At 63.5% G+C, this 18,357-nt stretch overlaps 2 protein-coding genes across 7 annotated transcripts; one reads left to right on the plus strand and one right to left on the minus strand.

The window, feature by feature from the left end:
* Positions 1-623: 623 nt before the first annotated feature.
* CCDC120 (coiled-coil domain containing 120) lies at positions 624-17,344 on the plus strand. Of its 6 annotated transcripts, none has more exons than XR_007770091.1 (10): positions 624-2,364; positions 10,656-10,765; positions 11,002-11,126; positions 11,713-11,817; positions 12,769-12,976; positions 13,634-13,690; positions 14,009-14,180; positions 14,341-14,445; positions 15,288-16,206; positions 16,238-16,503. XR_007770091.1 is itself a non-coding variant. In XM_050927280.1 (10 exons), exons 2-10 carry the CDS (start codon positions 10,717-10,719, stop codon positions 16,517-16,519), a joined length of 1,521 nt encoding a protein of 506 aa, XP_050783237.1. In that variant the 5' UTR covers positions 624-2,364; positions 10,656-10,716; the 3' UTR covers positions 16,520-17,344. The 6 variants fall into 6 exon arrangements, 5 of the variants coding, with proteins under 5 accessions (XP_050783237.1, XP_050783240.1, XP_050783239.1 ...); XM_050927280.1 differs by having other exon boundaries at positions 15,288-15,884; positions 16,417-17,344; XM_050927283.1 differs by lacking the exon at positions 624-2,364 and adding an exon at positions 4,169-4,296 and having other exon boundaries at positions 15,288-15,884; positions 16,417-17,344.
* Positions 1,968-9,974, minus strand: LOC127036877 (uncharacterized protein SPEM3-like). Its single transcript, XM_050928150.1, has 7 exons — positions 9,930-9,974; positions 8,336-8,486; positions 7,664-7,821; positions 7,086-7,393; positions 6,679-6,720; positions 5,570-5,966; positions 1,968-1,982 (listed from the first exon to the last, which is right to left on the minus strand). Exons 1-7 carry the CDS (start codon positions 9,972-9,974, stop codon positions 1,968-1,970), a joined length of 1,116 nt encoding a protein of 371 aa, XP_050784107.1.
* Positions 17,345-18,357: the final 1,013 nt, after the last annotated feature.

The following is an 18,357-nucleotide window of genomic DNA, read 5'->3' on the forward strand; positions in this document are numbered from 1 at the left end:
ACGTCACGTCGGGAAACACCCCCCCCCATCCCGGGGGGGTGCAAGGGGGGCATTTGACACACGAACAGCTGGTGCCCCTCACTCCCGACCTGCAGCCCCCCGCCAGCCCATCCCTGGGCTTTCCCCTCCACCAGCCCTGCCAGCGCCCCTCACTCCCAACCCAGCCCTGCCCCTCCAAACTGTGCTGGTGCCCCTCACCCCGACCTGGGCTCCCCCCTCCCAGCCCTGCCAGTGCCGCTAACTCCCGACCCACAGCCCCTGCCAGCCTGGCCCTGAACCCCCCAAGTCCTGTCGGTGCCCCTCGCTGGGCTCCCCCCTCCCAGCCCTGCCAGGGTTCCTAACTCCCGACCCACAGCCCCTGCCAGCCCAACCCTGCCCTGCCAGGGTCCCTCACTCCCGACCTGCAGCCCTGGGCTCCCCCCTCCAGCCCTGCCAGTGCCCCTAACTCCCGACCCACAGCCCCTGCCAGCCCAACCCTGCACCCCCACGCCCTGCCAGGGTCCCTCACTCCCGACCCACAGCCCCCTGCCAGCCTAGCCCTGACCCCTCCCGCAGTCCTATCGGTGCCCCTCACTGGGCTCCCCGCCCCCAGCCCAGCCAGTGCCCCTCACTCCCGACCGCAGTCCCAGCCAGCCCAGCCCTGGGCTCCCCCAGCTCTGCTGGTGCCCCTCTCTCCCGACCCGCAGCCCCCTGCTCGCCCAACCCTGGGATCCCCCCCACATCCCATCTCAGCCCTGCTGGTGCCCCTCAGTCCCGACCAGCAGCCCCTGCCAGCCCAGCCCTAGGCTCCCCCAGCTCTGCTGGTGCCCCTCACTCCCCACCCGCAGGAGCCCCTAGATCTGTATGGGGAACAGTTGTGGGTGCAGTTCCAGGGTTGGCCAGCAGGGGTTGCTCTTACCAGACCAGGACTTGCCTAGGCCAAGGGGGGTCAGAGCCCCCCCCGGGTTCTGACTGGGGTTACGTGGGGCGCAGCGTTAGGCTCAAAGCCTCACATGGATTTTCAGGGGTCCCACCCGTAAGCCCCTCGGGCTGAGCTCCCTTCTCTGATTGTGTGTGTGCGTTTGTGAGTCTGCCTGTGTGTCTGACAGTGTGTGGGGCTTGTGTCCATGAGTGTGTCTCTGTCACTAGTGGTTTGTGGTTTGTGTGGGCGAGTTGTTGCTGTGTGTCTGTCAGTCATCGTTGTGCGTGGAAGATTGTGTGTGTGTGTCAGTTTTGTTGGCGGATGTGTGATCGTCTCTCTCTCTCTGTGTATTGATTGTTGTGGTGTATGTGTGTGATTGTGCATCTCTGCGTATCAGTTGCCCTGGTCTGATTGCGCAGCTCTTTGTGGGTATCAGTTGTCATTGTGTGTGTCTGATTTTGTGTGTATGTGTATGTCAGCTGTTGTGGTGTGTGTGTGATTGTCTCTGTGTGTATCAGTTCTCGTGATATGTGTGTGTGATTGTGTATGCCTGTTTATGTAGTAGTTGTCATGGTGTGTGTGATTGTGTAGCTGTGTGTATCAGATGTCACGTGCGTTCAGTTGTGCATCACTGTGTGTATCAGCTGTCGTGGTATGTGTGCGACGGTGTATTTCTCTGTGTGTATCGGTTGTCATGGTGTGTGTCTGATGCTGTGTCTCTAGGTGTCTGTCAGGTGGTGTGTGCAGTTGTTTGTCAGTGTGTCTGTGTGTGTGACTGTGCATCTGTGTGCGCAATTGTCTACCTGTGTATCAGTTGGGGGGGGGATTGTGCACCTCTGTGTCTGCCAGTTGTCAGGGTGAGGAGGTGCCTCTTTGTATCAGTTGTCCTGGTGTGTGTGTCTGGCCAGCTCTGTGTTGTGGTGTGTGTACCCCCTACAGCCCCCCCCCCTTACAGCCAATCTCTGCGTCACATCGGGCCCCGCCCCCTCCATTCCCCCCAGCGCCCCAAGGGTTAACCCCTGGAGCAGGCGAATTGGAATGACAACACACGCTGTGTGTGTGTGAGCTACACCCGGCCTGCCTGTGCAGGGGGGGGGGGGGGCTACACCCGGCCTGTGACAATGTGTCTCTATCTGTGCATCGGGAGCCGATTTGCCCATGGCCAATAACCAGCCAGCAACTGTCCGACTGTACAACCCCCCCGCACACCCTCCCTCCCTCCTCCGCCTGTTGGCAGCAGGGAGGGTGTGAAACAGGCGCAGGGGAGGTGTAGCCTGGGCAGTTTCAGCAGAAAAAGAGCTGGGATGGATCCGGGAACTGGCTGGATGGATTAAACCGGGGGGGGGGGGAAGCTTGGGGTCCCCCCTTGCACTCCTGGACTGGGGCCACACACACATACACACACACGGCGGTTGTGCATCCACCAATCCAGGAAGCAGAACAGCGCATTCCAGAGAGGAAAGGTAAGAGGGACCCCCCTGGAAAATAGGTTGTAGGGGGACTGGCTGGTGCAGGGAGGTGGGGAATGGGGCCCAGGGTCTGTCCCCTCTGAGGGGCACTGGTTCCCATCTGGCCCCAGGGCGGGGGACTGGCTGGCTCAGGGATGTGCGTGTGGACTGGGATAAACTCTCCCCTGGCAGTCAGGGCCGGGCGCTGGGGGGCACCGTGGGGTGGGGAGCAGGCCGGAGGGCAGGTGGGTGCTGTACTGTGGGGGCTGGGGGGATTGGCAGAGCTTACCTGGAATGTGTTCCTGACCTCCTGTGCAGCTGCTCCGCCCCAGAGGTGGCTGCATCTCAGCTTCCCTGTGGGGTGACTCTGGTCCCGTGAGGGGGCAGTTGGGGTGGCTGTTCTGAGGGTAACTTCAACTGGAAACAGGGGCAGGGGGGAATCGATGCTGAGTTGCTAGTGGGCTAAAGGGGGCAGAGAGAGGGACTGGGAGCCAGAACTCCTGGGCTCTCTCCCCTGCTCCCAGAGGGGAGTGGGCTCTGGTGGTTAGAGGCAGGGGGGGCTGGGAGCCAGGACTCCTGGGTTCCTTCCTGGCTCTGGGAGGGGAGTGTGGTCTAGTGGTTAGTGCCAGGGGGCTGGGAGCCAGGACTCCTGGGTTCTCTGCCCGGCTCTGGGAAGGGAGTGGGGTCTGGTGGTTAGTGCCGGGGGGCTGGGAGCCTGGGTTCCTGGTGTGGGGGGGTTAGCAGTGCTTTGGTCTGGCGGCATGGCAGTGACCTACTCTGTGGTGCCGGGAGAAGTTGCTGCTGAATCTCCCTGGCCCAGCACCTGTCCTCCCTCAGTGGGGCGGGCAGGGGGCATTTTAACCCTTGCAGTGCCAAAGAGGAAAGAGCCCACCCCTGCCATCAACGTGCACAGGCCAGAGGGGGGCTGGAGGGACCCAGGCCCTGACTCAGGGATTCTCTCTGGCCCCCTAATCAGCTTTGGAGTCAGCTGATTGCACTGGCAACCGCTGACTCGTTAATCCCAATTTTAATGAGAGTCAGGAAAATGGACTGAGGGGCCCCTCCCTGCACTGAACCGGGGAGAGAACCCAGGAGTCCGTCTCCCAGACCCCTGCTCTAAGCACTAGACCTCACTCCACTCCCACAGCTGGGAAAGAACCCAGGAGTCCTGGCTCCCAGCCCTCCAGCATTAACCACCAGACCCCACTCCCCTCCCAGAGCCAGGAGAGAACCCAGGAGTCCTGGCTCCCAGACCCCTGCTCTAAGCACTAGACCTCACTCCACTCCCACAGCTGGGAAAGAACCCAGGAGTCCTGGCTCCCAGCCCTCCAGCATTAACCACCAGACCCCACTCCCCTCCCAGAGCCAGGAGAGAACCCAGGAGTCCAGGCTCCCAGCCACCCTGCTCTAACCACTAGACCCCACTTCCCTCCCGGAGCTGGGGATGGAACCCAGGAGTCCTGGCTGCCTTCCGATAGATGAATCATTCCTGGGCTGGTTATGCCGGGACTCTGGAATGTAGGAGGCCCGTCCGACTGGTGCCACCGGTGTCCTTGTGCCTTTGAGAGAGGAGGGAAAGTACACAGTGTCATTAGCTGGTGGAGTGTGTTGCAACTAACTCCGGGGCAGGGGCAACTGGGGAACCGCTGCACAGGGACGGTTTATCCACCTCTGGGATGCAGCCACCTCTGGGGTGGGGCATCTGGGGAAAGGCCACACACAGTACCACACCGCGCGCTGAGATGCAGCCACCTCTGGGGTGGGGTGACTGGGGAACAGCCGCACATAATGTTACACGGGGACCGCTCATCTGGCGCTGAGATGCAGCCGCCTCTGGGGTGGGATGACTGTGGAACAGCTGCTGAAAGGGAAACACATTGCTGCGAGCAGGGGTTCCGTTTCCTGGGGGCCAGCGTCCCAAACAGTTTCCTTGAGCAGGAAACCCTGGTGAGTCCAGGGGTGAATTTCACACAGATCCTTTCCGGCTTTTCTGGCAGCGAACCTTGTCAGCACATCTTTGCTAGCGGGGGACGGGGCTGGCCCTTTGCTGTGGGGCGGCCACTTGGTTCAGCCCCTGGCTGGGGGACCAGGTAGGAGCACAATCAGGGGATACCAGCAGGGGGCACTCCCTCCTGGCAGGGCTGGGCACTGTGGGGGGGCTGTGGGCAGGGGGAGCTATGGGGTGAATTCAGTGGGGCTGTGCGGAGCCTCAGGGGGAGTTGTGGGGCAGGTTCAGTGGGGCTGCGCTATGGGGCATGTTCAGTGGGGCCACACTGTGGGGTGAGGCTGTGCTGTGGGGGGGCACCGTGGGGCGAGGCTGTGCTGTGGGGGGGCACCGTGGGGCAGCCTCCTCCCCCCTCGCTCTGTACCTGCCTGGGCCTGCAGCCAGGAATGTGTGGAATCCCTGCCCCAGCCCTATGCCATGGGGGCGGGGGGCATTGCAAACAGGCCCTGCCACCCACCCAGCCACCGGGCCGGAGGGGCCCCAAATACATCGGGGGGGAGCCCCTCAATCCAGGGCCGCTTAACCCCAGCAGCACCTGTGGTTCCTGCTGGATGCCTGGGTTCTCCGGAGATTGTCTGTCGGTGTGTTAGAGTGTGTGCTACCCTGCTCGTGTGTGTGTTGTGGTGTCACTGTGTCATTGTCTCAGAGTGCGTTTTCTTATGTGGGTGTTATTGGATGTGTGTGTTGTGTATCATTTTGTGTGTGAGACTGTGGTGTGTTAGAGCGTGCATTATCTCGTGTGGTGTTACTGTCTGTGTGTTTTGTGTTGTGTTGTTGTGTTAGCATGTGTTGATTTGCTAGTGTGTTATAATGTTACCTGGTGTGTGTTGCCTGGTGTAGGTGTTAGTCTGTGTGTGTCTTGGCCTGGGTATGTGTGGTTGCAGTGTGTGTTACTCTGTGTATTTGCCTGGTGTGTACATCTGTTACCTTGAACATGTCTGTGTTATGTGTACGTGAGTGTGTATCTGTGTGACAGAGGAAGAGATCAGTGTGTGTGTGCATCCGTGTGTGTTGTGTCTCACTCTGCATGTGGAGATCTATGTGTGTGTCACGCATGCTGTGTAGATCCCTGGGTGCATGTCCCAGTTTGTGTGTTTCAGGTGCTATGTCCTGGTGCATGTGTCACTGGCTGCATGGCCCAGGCTGCGTGTGTCCTGGCTGGTGTGTATCTGGGTGTGTGTGTCCCTGGGTGCGTGTGTTCCAGGTGGTGTGTACCTGGGTGTGAATGTCTGGGAGCAGCAGGCGTGGCACTCTGTGTGTGTGTCCCTGGCTGTCCCTGGGTATGCATGTCCTGCTTGGTGTGTACCTGGGTGTGCATATCCGGGAGCGGCAGGTGTCACCCTGGTTGTTAGTGTCCCAGGTGGTACCTGGCAGAGTGTACCTGTTTGTGTGTCCCACGCAGGCAGCGTGTCCCTGGTTGGGTGTGTCCCAAGTGGTGTGTGCCTGGATGTGTGTGTCTGGGAGCCACAGGCATGTCCCTGGCTGTGTGTCCCCCTGTCGGCCTGTCCCTGGCTGTGCGTGTCCCGGGCGGTACCTGGCTGTGTGTACCTGTGTCTGTGTGTGTCCCGGGCGGTGTGTACCTGTGTCTGTGTGTGTCCCGGGCAGTGTGTACCTGTGTCTGTGTGTCCCTGGCTGTGCATGTCCTGGGCGGTATCTGGCTGTGTGTACCTGGATATGTGTGTCCCGGGCAGTGTGTCCCTGTATCTGTGTGTCCCGTGTGATACCTGAGTGTGTGAGTCCTGGGCGGTGTGTACCTGAGTGTGTGTCCCGGGCAGGCGCCATGTCCCCTGTTGTGCCTGTCCCAAGTGGTGTGTACCTGGGTGCAGGGCCGGCTTTAGGAAGTGTGAGGCCCAATTCGAACAGTTTCGACGGGGCCCCAGCAGGGATGACTATTAAAAAAAAAATGTAAAAAAACACATGGGACTTGTACTCACCGGGCGGCGCTCCGGGTCTTCGGCGGCAGGTCCTTCACTTGCTCCAGATCTTCGGTGGCACTCAGGGACCCACCGCCGAAGTGCCACCGAAGACCCAGAGCAAGCGAAGGACCCACCGCCGAAGACCCGGAGCGCCGCCAGGTGAGTAAAAATTCAAAAGACGCCTCTAGCCAGAGAAGAGGTTTTCACTGGGCACGGGGCCTGATTCAGGGGAATTGGTGGAATTGGCCTAAAACCGGCCGTGCCTGGGTGTGCGTATCTGGGAGCAGCAGGCGTGTCCCTGCCTGTGTGTGTCCCAGGCGGTACCTGGCTGTGTGTACCTGTGTCTGTGTGTCCCTGGCTGTGTGTGTCCTGGGCAGCCTGTACCTGGCTGCATGTCTGGAGCGGTACCTGGGTGTGTGTCCCCCTGCCTGTGCCTGTCCCAGGGGGAATCTGGCTGTGTGTACCTGTGTCTGTGTGTCCCTGGCTGTGTGTGTCCTGGGCAGCCTGGACCTGGCTGTGTGTGTCCCAGGTGGTGTGTACCTGAATGTGTGTGTCCTGGGCAGCGTGTACCTGAATGTGTGTGACCCTGGTTGTGCGTGTCCCGGGCGGTACCTGGTTGTGTTTACCTGTGTTTGTATGTCCCAGGCGGTGTGTACCTGTGTGTGCGTGTCCCAGGTGGTGTGTACCTGTGTGTGCGTGTCCCGGGCTGTGCTGTGCTTGGCGGCCTGTACCTGGCTGTGTGTACCTATGTCTGTGTGTCCCAGGTGGTGTATCTGCGTGTGTGTGTCCCTGGCTGTGCATGTCCCAGGCGGTACCTGGCTGTGTGTACCCGTGTGTGTGTGTCCCGGGCAGTGTGTACCTGTGCGTGTGTGTCCCGAGCAGTGTGTATCTGGGTCTGTGTCCCTGGCTGTGCATGTCCCGGGTGGTACCTGGCTGTATGTGTCCCGGACAGTGTGCACTTATGTGTCCCAGGTGGTGTGTATCTGGGTCTGTGTGTCCCTGGCTGTGTGTACCTGTGTATGTGTGTCCCAGACAGTGTGTACCTGTGTGTCCCGGGCGGTGTGTATCTGGGTCTGTGTGTCCCTGGCTGTGTGTGTCCCAGGCGGTACCTGACTGTGTGTACCTGTGTGTGTGTGTCCCGGGCAGTGTGTATCTGGGTCTGTGCGTCCTTGCCTGTGCGTGTCCCAGGCAGTACCTGGCTGTGTGTACCTGTGTATGTGTGTCCCGGGCAGTGTGTACCTGTGTGTGTGTGTCCCGGGCAGTGTGTATCTGGGTCTGTGTCCCTGGCTGAGCGTGTCCTGGGTGGTACCTGGCTGTGTGTGTCCCGGGCACTGTGCGCCTGTGTGTTCCAGGTGGTGTGTATCTGGGTCTGTGTGTCCCTGGCTGTGTGTACCTGTGTGTGTGTGTCCCGGGCAGTGTGTATCTGGGTCTGTGTGTCCCTGGCTGTGCGTGTCCCAGGCGGTACCTGGCTGTGTGTACCTGTGTGTGTGTGTCCCGGGCAGTGTGTATCTGGGTCTGTGTGTCCCTGCCTGTGCGTGTCCCGGGCGGTACCTGGCTGCGTGTCCCGGGCAGTGTGTATCTGGGTCTGTGTGTCCCTGGCTGTGCGTGTCCCTGGCTGTGCGTGTCCCAGGCGGTACCTGGCTGTGTGTTCCTGTGTGTGTGTGTCCCGGGCAGTGTGTATCTGGGTCTGTGTGTCCCTGGCTGTGCGTGTCCCAGGCGGTACCTGGCTGTGTGTACCTGTGTGTGTGTGTCCCGGGCAGTGTGTATCTGGGTCTGTGTGTCCCTGCCTGTGCGTGTCCCGGGCGGTACCTGGCTGCGTGTCCCGGGCAGTGTGTATCTGGGTCTGTGTGTCCCTGGCTGTGCGTGTCCCTGGCTGTGCGTGTCCCAGGCGGTACCTGGCTGTGTGTTCCTGTGTGTGTGTGTCCCGGGCAGTGTGTATCTGGGTCTGTGTGTCCCTGGCTGTGTGTACCTGTGTGTGTGTGTCCCGGGCAGTGTGTATCTGGGTCTGTGTGTCCCTGCTTGTGCGTGTCCCGGGCGGTACCTGGCTGCGTGTCCGGGGCGGGACCTGGCGGCGGGTGAGTCCGGCCCGGCCCCGGCGCGCCAGGGGTTAAAGGCGCGGCCCCGCCCCCGCTCGCCGCCCCGGCTGCGGATCGCGGCACTTCGTTCCAGCCTCCCGCGGGTCGGTCTCGCGTGGGGTGGGGGGCTCGCCGCGCCCCCTAGGTGAGTCGTGCCCCCAGCCCCCCAAAAACCCTGAGAAGGGGGGAGGGGAACAACCCCCCCCATCCCAGCCTCCCGAGGGTGAGAGCTCGTTGAACAAAGTTAGCGTGTTGGGGGGCAGGGCTGCTCTCAGGCCCCCGGGGTCACTCCGGAGTCACTCCGGAATGCAATGGGGGCGGGGCCGGCTGCTGAGCTCCGCTGCCCAGCACTGAACTCCCCCTCCTCCCCAAAAAAGCTATAAAACACAGTGTCCCCCTCAGCTGAGAGCCCGGACTCCTGGGTTCTCCCAGGCTCTGGGAGGGGAGTAGGGGCTGGTGGTTAGAGCAGGGGGGCTGGGAGCCCGGACTCCTGGGTTCTCCTCGGCTCTGGGAGGGGAGTGGGGGCTGGTGGTTAGAGCAGGGGGGGCTGGGGGCCGGGACTCCTGGGTTCTCTCCTGGCTCTGGGAGGGGAGCGGGGGCTGGTGGTTAGAGGGGGTGGGGTGGAAGCCAGGACTCCTGGGTTCTCTAGGAGGCGGTGGGGCCGGAAGCTCCCCGGGACAGCGCTGAAGGTATTCGCAGGAAACTGCTGCTGTGAGGATCCCAGGAGGGACCTGTCGGGTCCTGCCCCGGGCTGAGCTGGGGCTGGGAATCAGACGCGCCCCAGGGGCCAGACGCTGTGACGTGCCGGTGTGGGGTGTCGCAAGGACTTCCGGTGCTCCCCGAGCCCTGCTGGTGCCCCTCACTCCCGACCCGCAGCCCCCTGCCCCCTCGAGCCCTGCCGGTGCCCCTCACTCTCAAACTGCAGCCCCCTGCCCCCCCCCGAGCCCTGCCGGTGCCCCTCGCTCCCCCCCAGCCCTGCTGGTGCCCCTCACTCCCGCCCCACAGCCCCTTGCTAGTCCAGCCCTGTCGGTGCCCCTCACTCCTGCCCCGCAGCCCCTCCAGCCCTGCCGGTGCCCCTCACTCCTGCCACAGCCCCCCCGCCCAGCCAGTGCCCCTCGCTCCCCCCACACAGCCCTGCTGGTGCCCCTCACTCCCACCCCCCAGCCCCCTGCTAGTCCAGCCCTGCTGGTGCCCCTCGCTCCTGCCCCGCAGCCCCTCCAGCCCTGCCGGTGCCCCTCACTCCTGCCCCGCAGCCCCCCCCGCCCAGCCAGTGCCCCTTGCTCCCCCGCACAGGCCTGCTGGTGCCCCTCACTCCTGCCCCCCAGCCCCCTGCTAGTCCAGCCCTGCCGGTGCCCCTCATGCCTGACTTGCAGCCCCCAGCCCTGCTGGTGCCCCTCACTCCTGCCCCGCAGCCCCTTGCCCCCCCAGCCCTGCCAGTGCCCCTCACTCCTGCCCTGCAGCCCCCCCAGCCCTACCGGTGCCCCTCACTCCCAACCCACAGCTCCTGCCAGCCCAGCCTAGGGGCTGTGAACAAGAAACATTCATGGAACAGGAATTCGCTGCTGTCGATTGAGGACCCCTCACCTTCCCGGACACTGGGGTCCCTTTCTGAATCCTGCCCTCCCCCATCCCTGGGCTGGAGCCTGGCAGGCAGTTCTGAGGGGCACGGATCCCATTTCTCCTCCCGAGGTTGCTGGGATGGAGTTCAGGGGTATGGATCTGGATGCCTGGGTCCCTGGCCCACCTCTGGGGGCTGGGAGTGCTGGGGGCAGGGCCTGAGGCTGGTGTCAGTCTTGCCCCCAGCCCTTTGGGGCACCCTACAGGAACCATCCCAGAAGCCTGGTTCCCCCTGGTCCCTTTGTGGGGGACGGGGGACATTGGAGAGTCCTGGATGATGGGGGGGGGGCAGGGCAGAGATTAGATGGCCTGTTCCCTTTGGGTGGGGAGTGGGGGCTGGTGGTTAGAGCAGAGGGCTGGGAGCCAGGACTCCTGGGTTTGCTCCCTGGCTCTGGGAGGGGAGTGGGGTTTGGTGGGTTGGGAGCCAGGACTCCTGGTTCTCTCCCTCGACCTGGCCAGAGACCACCTGGATGTTTGTCGGTGGAATTTCTCTCCTTTCCTTCCAGGTCAGAGCCCTGAGATCCCCCCCACCCCCCAGGACTAGTTGGGGGAGGTGGGAATGGGACCTTTCCCCTGTAGGGGGCACTGGCCCCAGGGCAGGGACTGGCTGGCTGGGGCCAGGGGGGTGCTGTATGGGGGGAGGTGACCTGGGTCCCCCTCACCCCGTCTCTCTCTCTCTCTCTTCCCCCACAGACATTGGGGTTGGGGGCTCATGGCTCTTAGCCTGGCCTGACCCTGCCCCCCTGGCCCCAGCATGGAGGTCAAAGGGCAGCTCATCACCTCTTCCAGCTACAGCTCTGCAGGTAATGGCCCCGCCCCCAAGCACACCCCCACCCTGACTCCGCCCCTTGCCTGACCCCACCCCCACAGTTCTCCCCAGCCTGCCCATGCCCCCTACCCAGTATCCACTTCCTGGCTGTGACCCTCACATCCTCCTGTCTCCCCACCACCAACTCTGACCCCTCCCCATCTCCCCCCACCCCGACTAATCCCTCCCCCCTCAGCTCTGACCCCCATCTCCTCTCCCCTCTCCACGCAGATGCACTGGGGTGGGAACCCGGTGCCCGGCTGCGGCTGCAGGAGCTGCTGGAACGGCAGCGGGGCCTGCGGGAGGCGCTGGGCCTGCGGGTCGCTGAGCTGCGCCGGCTGTGTCTGCAGGAGGCCGTGAGTATCCGGGATCCCGCCCCCCCCCCCATGCAGTGACTTGGTAGCTGCATAGCTATAGTAGGCTGTTATCCTTCTCTCTTCTCTGCCTCTCCCCTAGCACCAAGGGGGATCTGAACCAGGACTGTCCCCTCTAGATGGGAGGGAGCCGTGCCACGAGCTGCCCAGGCAGAGTAGGCTCTTCTCCTGCTCTGTCCCATCAGCGGTAGTAGTTTGTTATCCTTGGTCTCCAGTCCTCCCCAGGATTTGAATCCACAACCTGGAGCGGCTCCCTAGGCTGCCCCTCGATCTAATGGCCTGGCTCCATTCGCTGTGTAGCTCTAGTAGGTTGTTCTCTATTCCCCCATCAGTGGCAGTACGTTGTCATCCTCATCTCCAGCTTCAGTGCAATTCGAACCCACAATCTGTAGTGCCCCACCCCATCTAATGGTGCAGCTCCATTAGCCTCACACCTGTAGTAGGCTATTATCCTTCTCCATCCCCCCCTCCCATCCCCTCCAGCAGTAGTAGGTTGTTATCTTCCACCATTAGCTGCCTAGTGACAGTAGGCTGTTCCCCTAATGCTTGTGCCCCTGCCTGCCCCCAGGAGCTGACAGGGAAGCTGCCCCCCGAGTACCCACTGGAGCCAGGGGAGAGACCCCACCTCATCCGGAGGAGAGCGGTGCCCGCCCACCGGGGACCTGGAGCCGAGGTGAGGAGGGGACTGGGGGTGGGGGCAGGAAGGAGGGAGTGGGACTGTGGGGAAGGGAGGGGCATGGAGGAGTTGGGAGTGGGGCTGTGAGTGGATCTGGGGGGCTGCACAGTCTCTAACCCCCCAGACTCCACAGGTGCTGGCCTGGGAGCTGTGCCAGGAGCTAGGATGGGGGCATAGTGGGAGCCGGGGGCGGGGCAGAGGGGTGGGTGCGGGGAGGCTGTGGCTTGGTGTGTGTGGGGGACACAGTCTCTCACACACACACACACCTGTCTCCCCAGGCACTGTCATTGGAGCTGTGCCAGGAGCTGGGGGGATTGGGGTAGCCCGGAGCCTGAGGGGGTGCTGTGACTGGGGGGGGGTGAGCCGGGGGGGGCAGACAGTCTCTCACCCCCCATCTCCCCCAGGGGCTGGCATGGGAGCTGTGCTGGGAGCTAGGAGGATTGGGCAGTGCAGTGCGAGTCTGGGGGGGCTGTGGCTGGGCCTGGGGGGGCATGCAGTCTCTCACCCCCAACCCCCCCAGGGGCTGGCATGGGAGCTGTGCTGGGGGATTGGGGGTGCAGTGGGAGTCTGGGGGGGCTGTGGCTGGGCCTGGGGGGGCACACAGTCTCTCACCCCCTGTCCCCCCAGGCGCTGGTGTGGGAGCTGTGCTGGGGGATTGGGGGTGCAGTGGGAGTCTGGGGGGGCGGTGGCTGGCCTGGGGGGGCACACAGTCTCTCACCCCCCGTCCCCCCAGGCGCTGGCGTGGGAGCTGTGCCGGGGGATTGGGGGGTGCAGTGGGAGTCTGGGGGGGCGGTGGCTGGGCCTGGGGGGCACACAGTCTCTCACCCCCCGTTCCCCCAGGCGCTGGCGTGGGAGCTGTGCCGGGGGATTGGGGGGTGCAGTGGGAGTCTGGGGGGGCGGTGGCTGGGCTGGGGGGGGCACACAGTCTCTCACCCCCCGTCCCCCCAGGCGCTGGCGTGGGAGCTGTGCCGGGAGCTGGCCGTGCAGCGGCAGGTGGTGGAGGCTGCTCGGCGCCTGGCCCTGGCCCCGGAGCTGACGGAGCAGCAGCGGCGCCGGCGCCGGCAGGTCCAGGCCGAGGCTGCCCAGCGGCTGCGGGAGCTGGAGGGGCAGCTGGGGGAGACGCGGGCCCGGCTGGGGGCACCCCGGGGAGCGCACGGTGAGAGACACCCCCCCACACACACACCCCGACCCGATCCCAGCCCCCCCTCACTCTGGACCTCCCTACCGTTCCTGAGCCCCCTAGGACCCTAAACCTTCATCTCCCCCCGCATGACCCCATGGGGCACCCCCTGAATTGCCCTCTCTATGACAGCCCTGTTGCCCCCCCGGACACCCTCATAACCCCCCAAATACCCCCACAGCAAAATTTTCTCCCTGACACCTCTATAGCCCCTTTGACATCCCCTATAGCCCCACAAATCCCCCACAGACCCCTTCTCTCCCTGACAGCCCTGTTGCCCCCCAGACACCCCCATAACCCCCTAAATCCCCCACAGCCCCCTTTCTTTCTCAGATGCCCCCCCTAGCCCCTGGGACACCCCATTCTTCCCCATCTCCTCCTCCTCCCCCAGACCCCTCCTGAGTTCCTGTCCCCGACCCCCCAAATCCCTTAGTCACCCCCCCAGCTACTCACTGTCCCCTGCTGCATTTGTGACCCCCACCATCCAGAGATTTTCAGAAGAGGGGGTGTTCCAGCCCCCCACGTCTGCTACTGGAGTTGGGGGGGTGTCGCAGACTTGGGGGGGCTGGTACCCGGGGGGGGAGGTTTATAGGACACTGACCCATCTCCCTTTCCATTCCCCACCCTCTCAAGATGAGGCGTTCACCTCCGAGAACAGCTCCCTCTCTGAAGCGGCCAGTCACGAGAACGGTGAGTGTGTCAGGACACCTGGGTTCTCTCCCCAGCTCTGGGAGGGGAGTGGGGGCTAGTGGTTAGAGCAGGGGGGTCTGGGAGCCAGGACTCCTGGGTTCTCTCCCTGGCTCTGGGAGGGGAGTGGGGGCTAGTGGTTAGAGCAGGGGGGTCTGGGAGCCAGGACACCTGGGTTCTCTCCCTGGCTCTGGGAGGGGAGTGGGGGCTAGTGATTAGAGCAGGGGGGCAGGACTAGTGGGGTGCAGGCAGGGGGGAATACAGTGCAGGCAGAGTAGGGAGCAGGACTCTTGGGTTCCATCCCTCACATTCTCTCCCCAGATGACCCCCACGGTTTCCAGCCGCCCAAGGGGGGCCCCTCGTCCCCCCGCAGCCGGGATCACCTCCGCACCGTGTCCGGCAGCCCTGACCGCCGGCCTGGCTGGCGAGGGCCCCCCACGGAGCTGGGCGGGGGGGCCGCCAGCCGCCGCAGCTCGCTAGCCAGTCCTACCAGGTGGGTACTGGCCGGTGTCCCTCCCCCCACCTGCTCCTCTCACCCCAGTTTCCCCTGCTGCCTCCCACCCCCCCATTTCCCCCCCCAGGCCAGTGGGGCTCCCCCCTGACCCCCATCAGGGTGGGCCCAGCTGGTCTCAGGTTTGGTTTGCTCCCCTCAGCCCGAACCGGACCCTGCCCCGGAGCGTGTCCAGTTTTGAGGGCCGGAGCGTCCCAGCGACCCCGGTTCTGACCCGGAACATCTGCAGTGGGAGCCAGAACGTCAGGTACCGGAGCAGAGCGCCCCCTAGAGACCCCCTGCCTCATGGCATCTCCCAGCCTTGCCTGGGGGGAGCACCCCATAGAGACCCCCTGCCTCATGGCATCTCCCAGCCTTGCCTGGGGGGAGCACCCCATAGAGACCCCCTGCCTCATGGCATCTCCCAGCCTTGCCTGGGGGGAGCAGCCCATAGAGACACCCTGCCTCATGGCATCTCCCAGCCTTGCCTGGGGGGAGCACCCCATAGAGACCCCCTGCCTCATGGCATCTCCCAGCCTTGCCTGCGGGGAGCACCCCATAGAGACCCCCTGCCTCATGGCATCTCCCAGCCTTGCCTGGGGGGAGCACCCCATAGAGACCCCCTGCCTCATGGCATCTCCCAGCCTTGCCTGGGGGGAGCACCCCATAGAGACCCCCTGCCTCATGGCATCTCCCAGCCTTGCCTGGGGGGAGCACCCCATAGAGACCCCCTGCCTCATGGCGCCCAGCCCTGCCTGGGGGGAGCACCCCATAGAGACCTCCATCATCCCATGGTGCCCGGCCCTGCCTGCCCGGGGAGAGTGCCCCCTGCCCAGCCTCCCACCTGACCCCCGCAGCTCAGTGCCCCCCATTGCATCTCCGCTTCACCCCTTGGTCTCCCACCCGAGGGCAGAGCCTGGGTCCCGTCCTGCTTAGTGGGAGTTGGGCAGGGTCTGTCTAGGTGGAGGCGTGAGTGATGTTGGGTTTTGGGGCTGGGGGATGAATTGGGGGGGCTCTGTGCTTCATGGTGGGGGTGGGGTACTGAATGTGGGGTGCCTGCTATACCCCACCTTTCACTAACCCCCCTTTTATTTCTGCCTCCCCCTGCAGGCCAGATGCCCCCCCAGCCACCCGCCAGTGGTCAGGGAGCCAGGACTCCCAGCTTGGCCCCCCCAGCCGGGACCCCAGTGCCGACCGGGCCCCCCCAGCCTTCACCGCCCGCACCCGCCGCAGCAACAGCTCGGAGGCCCTGATTGAGCGAGGGGCTCCCCCCGAAGACCCCCCCTTCCGCGGCCCTCCCCGGCCCCCCTACGCTGAGATCCTGTTGGACTATTACCTGGAGCGCCAGGGCTGGCCGGCGGGGGATCACCTCTCACGCCGTGACGCCCCCCCGCCACCTGGCTGGGGATACCCCGAGAGCCCCCTGCCACGCCGGGCGGGACGTGCCAAGTCCTGCGGGCCCCCTCCCCAGAGCCAGCGGCCCCCGGCCCCCCAGTGCCCGCCCCGGGCCGTCCACAAAGCCTTGGCCCTGGAGGGGCTCCGGAACTGGTACCTGCGTAACGCCGGGGGAGCGGGGGGGGGCCTGCCGCCACCCCGGGACAGGAGAGGGGGACCCCCCCACGGCTGGCCCGAACCCCACCCCCGGCCGGAGACGGGGGGCTACCTGCCCCATTCGCTGAGCTACGCTGGGCAGCCGCTGCAGGGCAGGTATGGGGGCCGGGGGGGCTGGCAGCCCTGAGTTAAGGTTGGGGGGCCTAAGGGACCAAACCTCCCCCTTGGAATCATCCCTCTCATTGCTCCCTCCCAGCAGGGGTGCACCCGCCGGTTTGTGGGGTGCAGGAGGCTCATGTGTCTCTTGCTAGGACGTCGGCCTTTTGTCAGCTGCTTCCTGCCCCACCTCCACGGGCAGCGTTGGGGGAAGGACCCAGGCATCTGGGAGTGGGTGTGTGTGTGGGGGGGGCGGGATTTAAGGTGATGGGACCCAGGCATCTGGCTCTGCTGCTGGGTTGCTGGTGGGATGGGGACCCAGGTGTGCATGGGGAAGGGAGCAAGGGACCCAGGTGTCCGGGGAAAGGTGACTCTCTCTGCTATGACTTAATCCTCCCCATCCCTTCCTCTGGCTAATCTCTCTTCTCTCCTTCTCTCTCCCTACCCTTGTCTCTCACCCTACATCTGTCTCTTCTACCACCCCCGCCCCCCCATCTGTCTGTCTGTCGGTCTCTCTGCCTCTGTCGGGCAGACCCTTTGCAGACCTCCTCTACCCGGATGGGCCCAGCGCCCCCTCCCCCAGCCTGGGGCCCCCCCTGGATGTGGAGAGACACCCCCCAGGGACGCTGGTCTGACCTCCCGGGGCGGGGGGGGCAGAGACAGCCAGGGGTTAACGTCACAAGCTGGGGGGACACTCCCCTGCTGGACAGGGGTGTGTGTAGTGTCAGGCAGATTGGGGGGGGAGATGCACATATTTCCCCCCCACACTAGGGTGGTGTGGGGCACGGATTCCCCCCATGGGCTGAGACACACCCCCAGCAACCTCAGTCTGCCCCGCCCACATTCAGATATGGGGGGCAGGTCCTGGCTGGGGAATCAGCCACCTACTGAACCCCCATTACCACCGGCACTAACTGCCCCCCCAAGCCCTTCCCCTTCTAAAAGTCTGGACAGATAGGGCAGGGGGGCTATCAGCTCCCTGACCCCCCCCCCATATTCCCTCCCCTGCACCTGGCCATTCCCCCCCAGCACCACATCCCCCTCCCCACATCCAGTAAGCCTCTCCTAGAACAGTCCCCTCCTCCCCCCCATCTGGCTCATTTAGGAAACGAACTCAAACTCGACATTCCAGCCCCGGCCAATGGCCAGTGGATTTTCCTTCCAAAGTTGCACATGAAACAAGAAGGTCACTTTTTTTTTTTCCCCTTTTCCTACTGGATTTTATTTCAGGGAAAGTGGGGTGGGGGGATGGGGACTGTACCCCCCCCCCCAGGTCCCGCGTGCATACCCACCTCCCCTGGGCCATGTGTTAGTAGTGACAGGCACCAACATGCGACGGGCTCTGGGCCTCGACTTTGTCCCGTTCCCAGCACGTGGATTGTAGTGGGAATTTCTATGGCGAATGTCAAACGGGTCAAGGTGCAGAACGGGGTTTGTATAATACAGAGCGCAGAGGCAAGGTTGTGGCGTAGTGGCTTGGCTGGGGGCGTGCGGGGGGGGTGCGCCGGCGGGAGCGGAGCCTGGGCTATCGTGGAGGGAGGGAAGGGCATTTCTGACCCTTACGGTTGGGGAGAAATGTCCCAATATGTGATGCCTGCCTGGGTCTGCGGAGAGCCTGAGCTGATTGTTTGCAGAGGTGTGAACTGCCCGCGGGGGGGACTGATCTCTGCCTGGGTCTGCAGAGAGTCCGAGCCAATAGCTTGCAGAGGTGTGAACCAATCCCTGCCTGGCTCTGCAGAGAGCCTGAGCCAATCGCTTGCAAAGGTATGAACTGTCCTTAAGCCAGGTCTGCACTACAGACCTAAATCAGTATAACTGTGTGTCACTCAGGAGTGTGAAAAATCCACACACCCCGAGCAACATAGTTACCCTGACCTAACCTCCCATGTAGACAGTGCTAGGTTGGTGGGAGAACTTCTCCCGTCGCCACAGCTCCCGCCGCTCGGGAAGCTGGATTAACTATGGGTGAGCGCTTGCTGCTTAGAGGGTCTCCACTGAGGTGCCTCAGCAGCGTTTGAAGTGTAGACGTTCCCTCAGTATAACTGACACTGCCTGAGTCAGCAGAAAGCCTGAACTGGTCACTCGCAGAGGTGTGAACTGTTTTGAGTGTGACTGACGCGGCAAGGGCACGAGTCACTCGCTGCCTCCAAATGGGGCATTAAATGCCCCCCTCCCAGCAGGGCATACAGCGTGCGTCAGGCAGGGGCCTGGCCCTGCCCTCTCCAAAACCAGCAAATTACCTGGGAATCCCACCACTGACACCATTGCCTCTGGCAGTGCCCTGCTGGGATTTTTTTTTCTGGTTTTCATTTCATTTTGGAGCGGGGATGTTCCAAATTTTCAGAAGGGACCACTCTGACCTCGCGTATAACACAGCAGCCTTTCTCCTCGTCCCCTAGCTCTATACTGAACTCTGCTAAAAACCTCTGGGGGAAATCATGAGGCAAGGTGTTCCACAGAACAGTAAAAAGCG

The sequence above is a fragment of the Gopherus flavomarginatus genome, chromosome 18 (assembly GCF_025201925.1).
Source record: "Gopherus flavomarginatus isolate rGopFla2 chromosome 18, rGopFla2.mat.asm, whole genome shotgun sequence".
Taxonomy (NCBI): domain Eukaryota; kingdom Metazoa; phylum Chordata; order Testudines; family Testudinidae; genus Gopherus; species Gopherus flavomarginatus.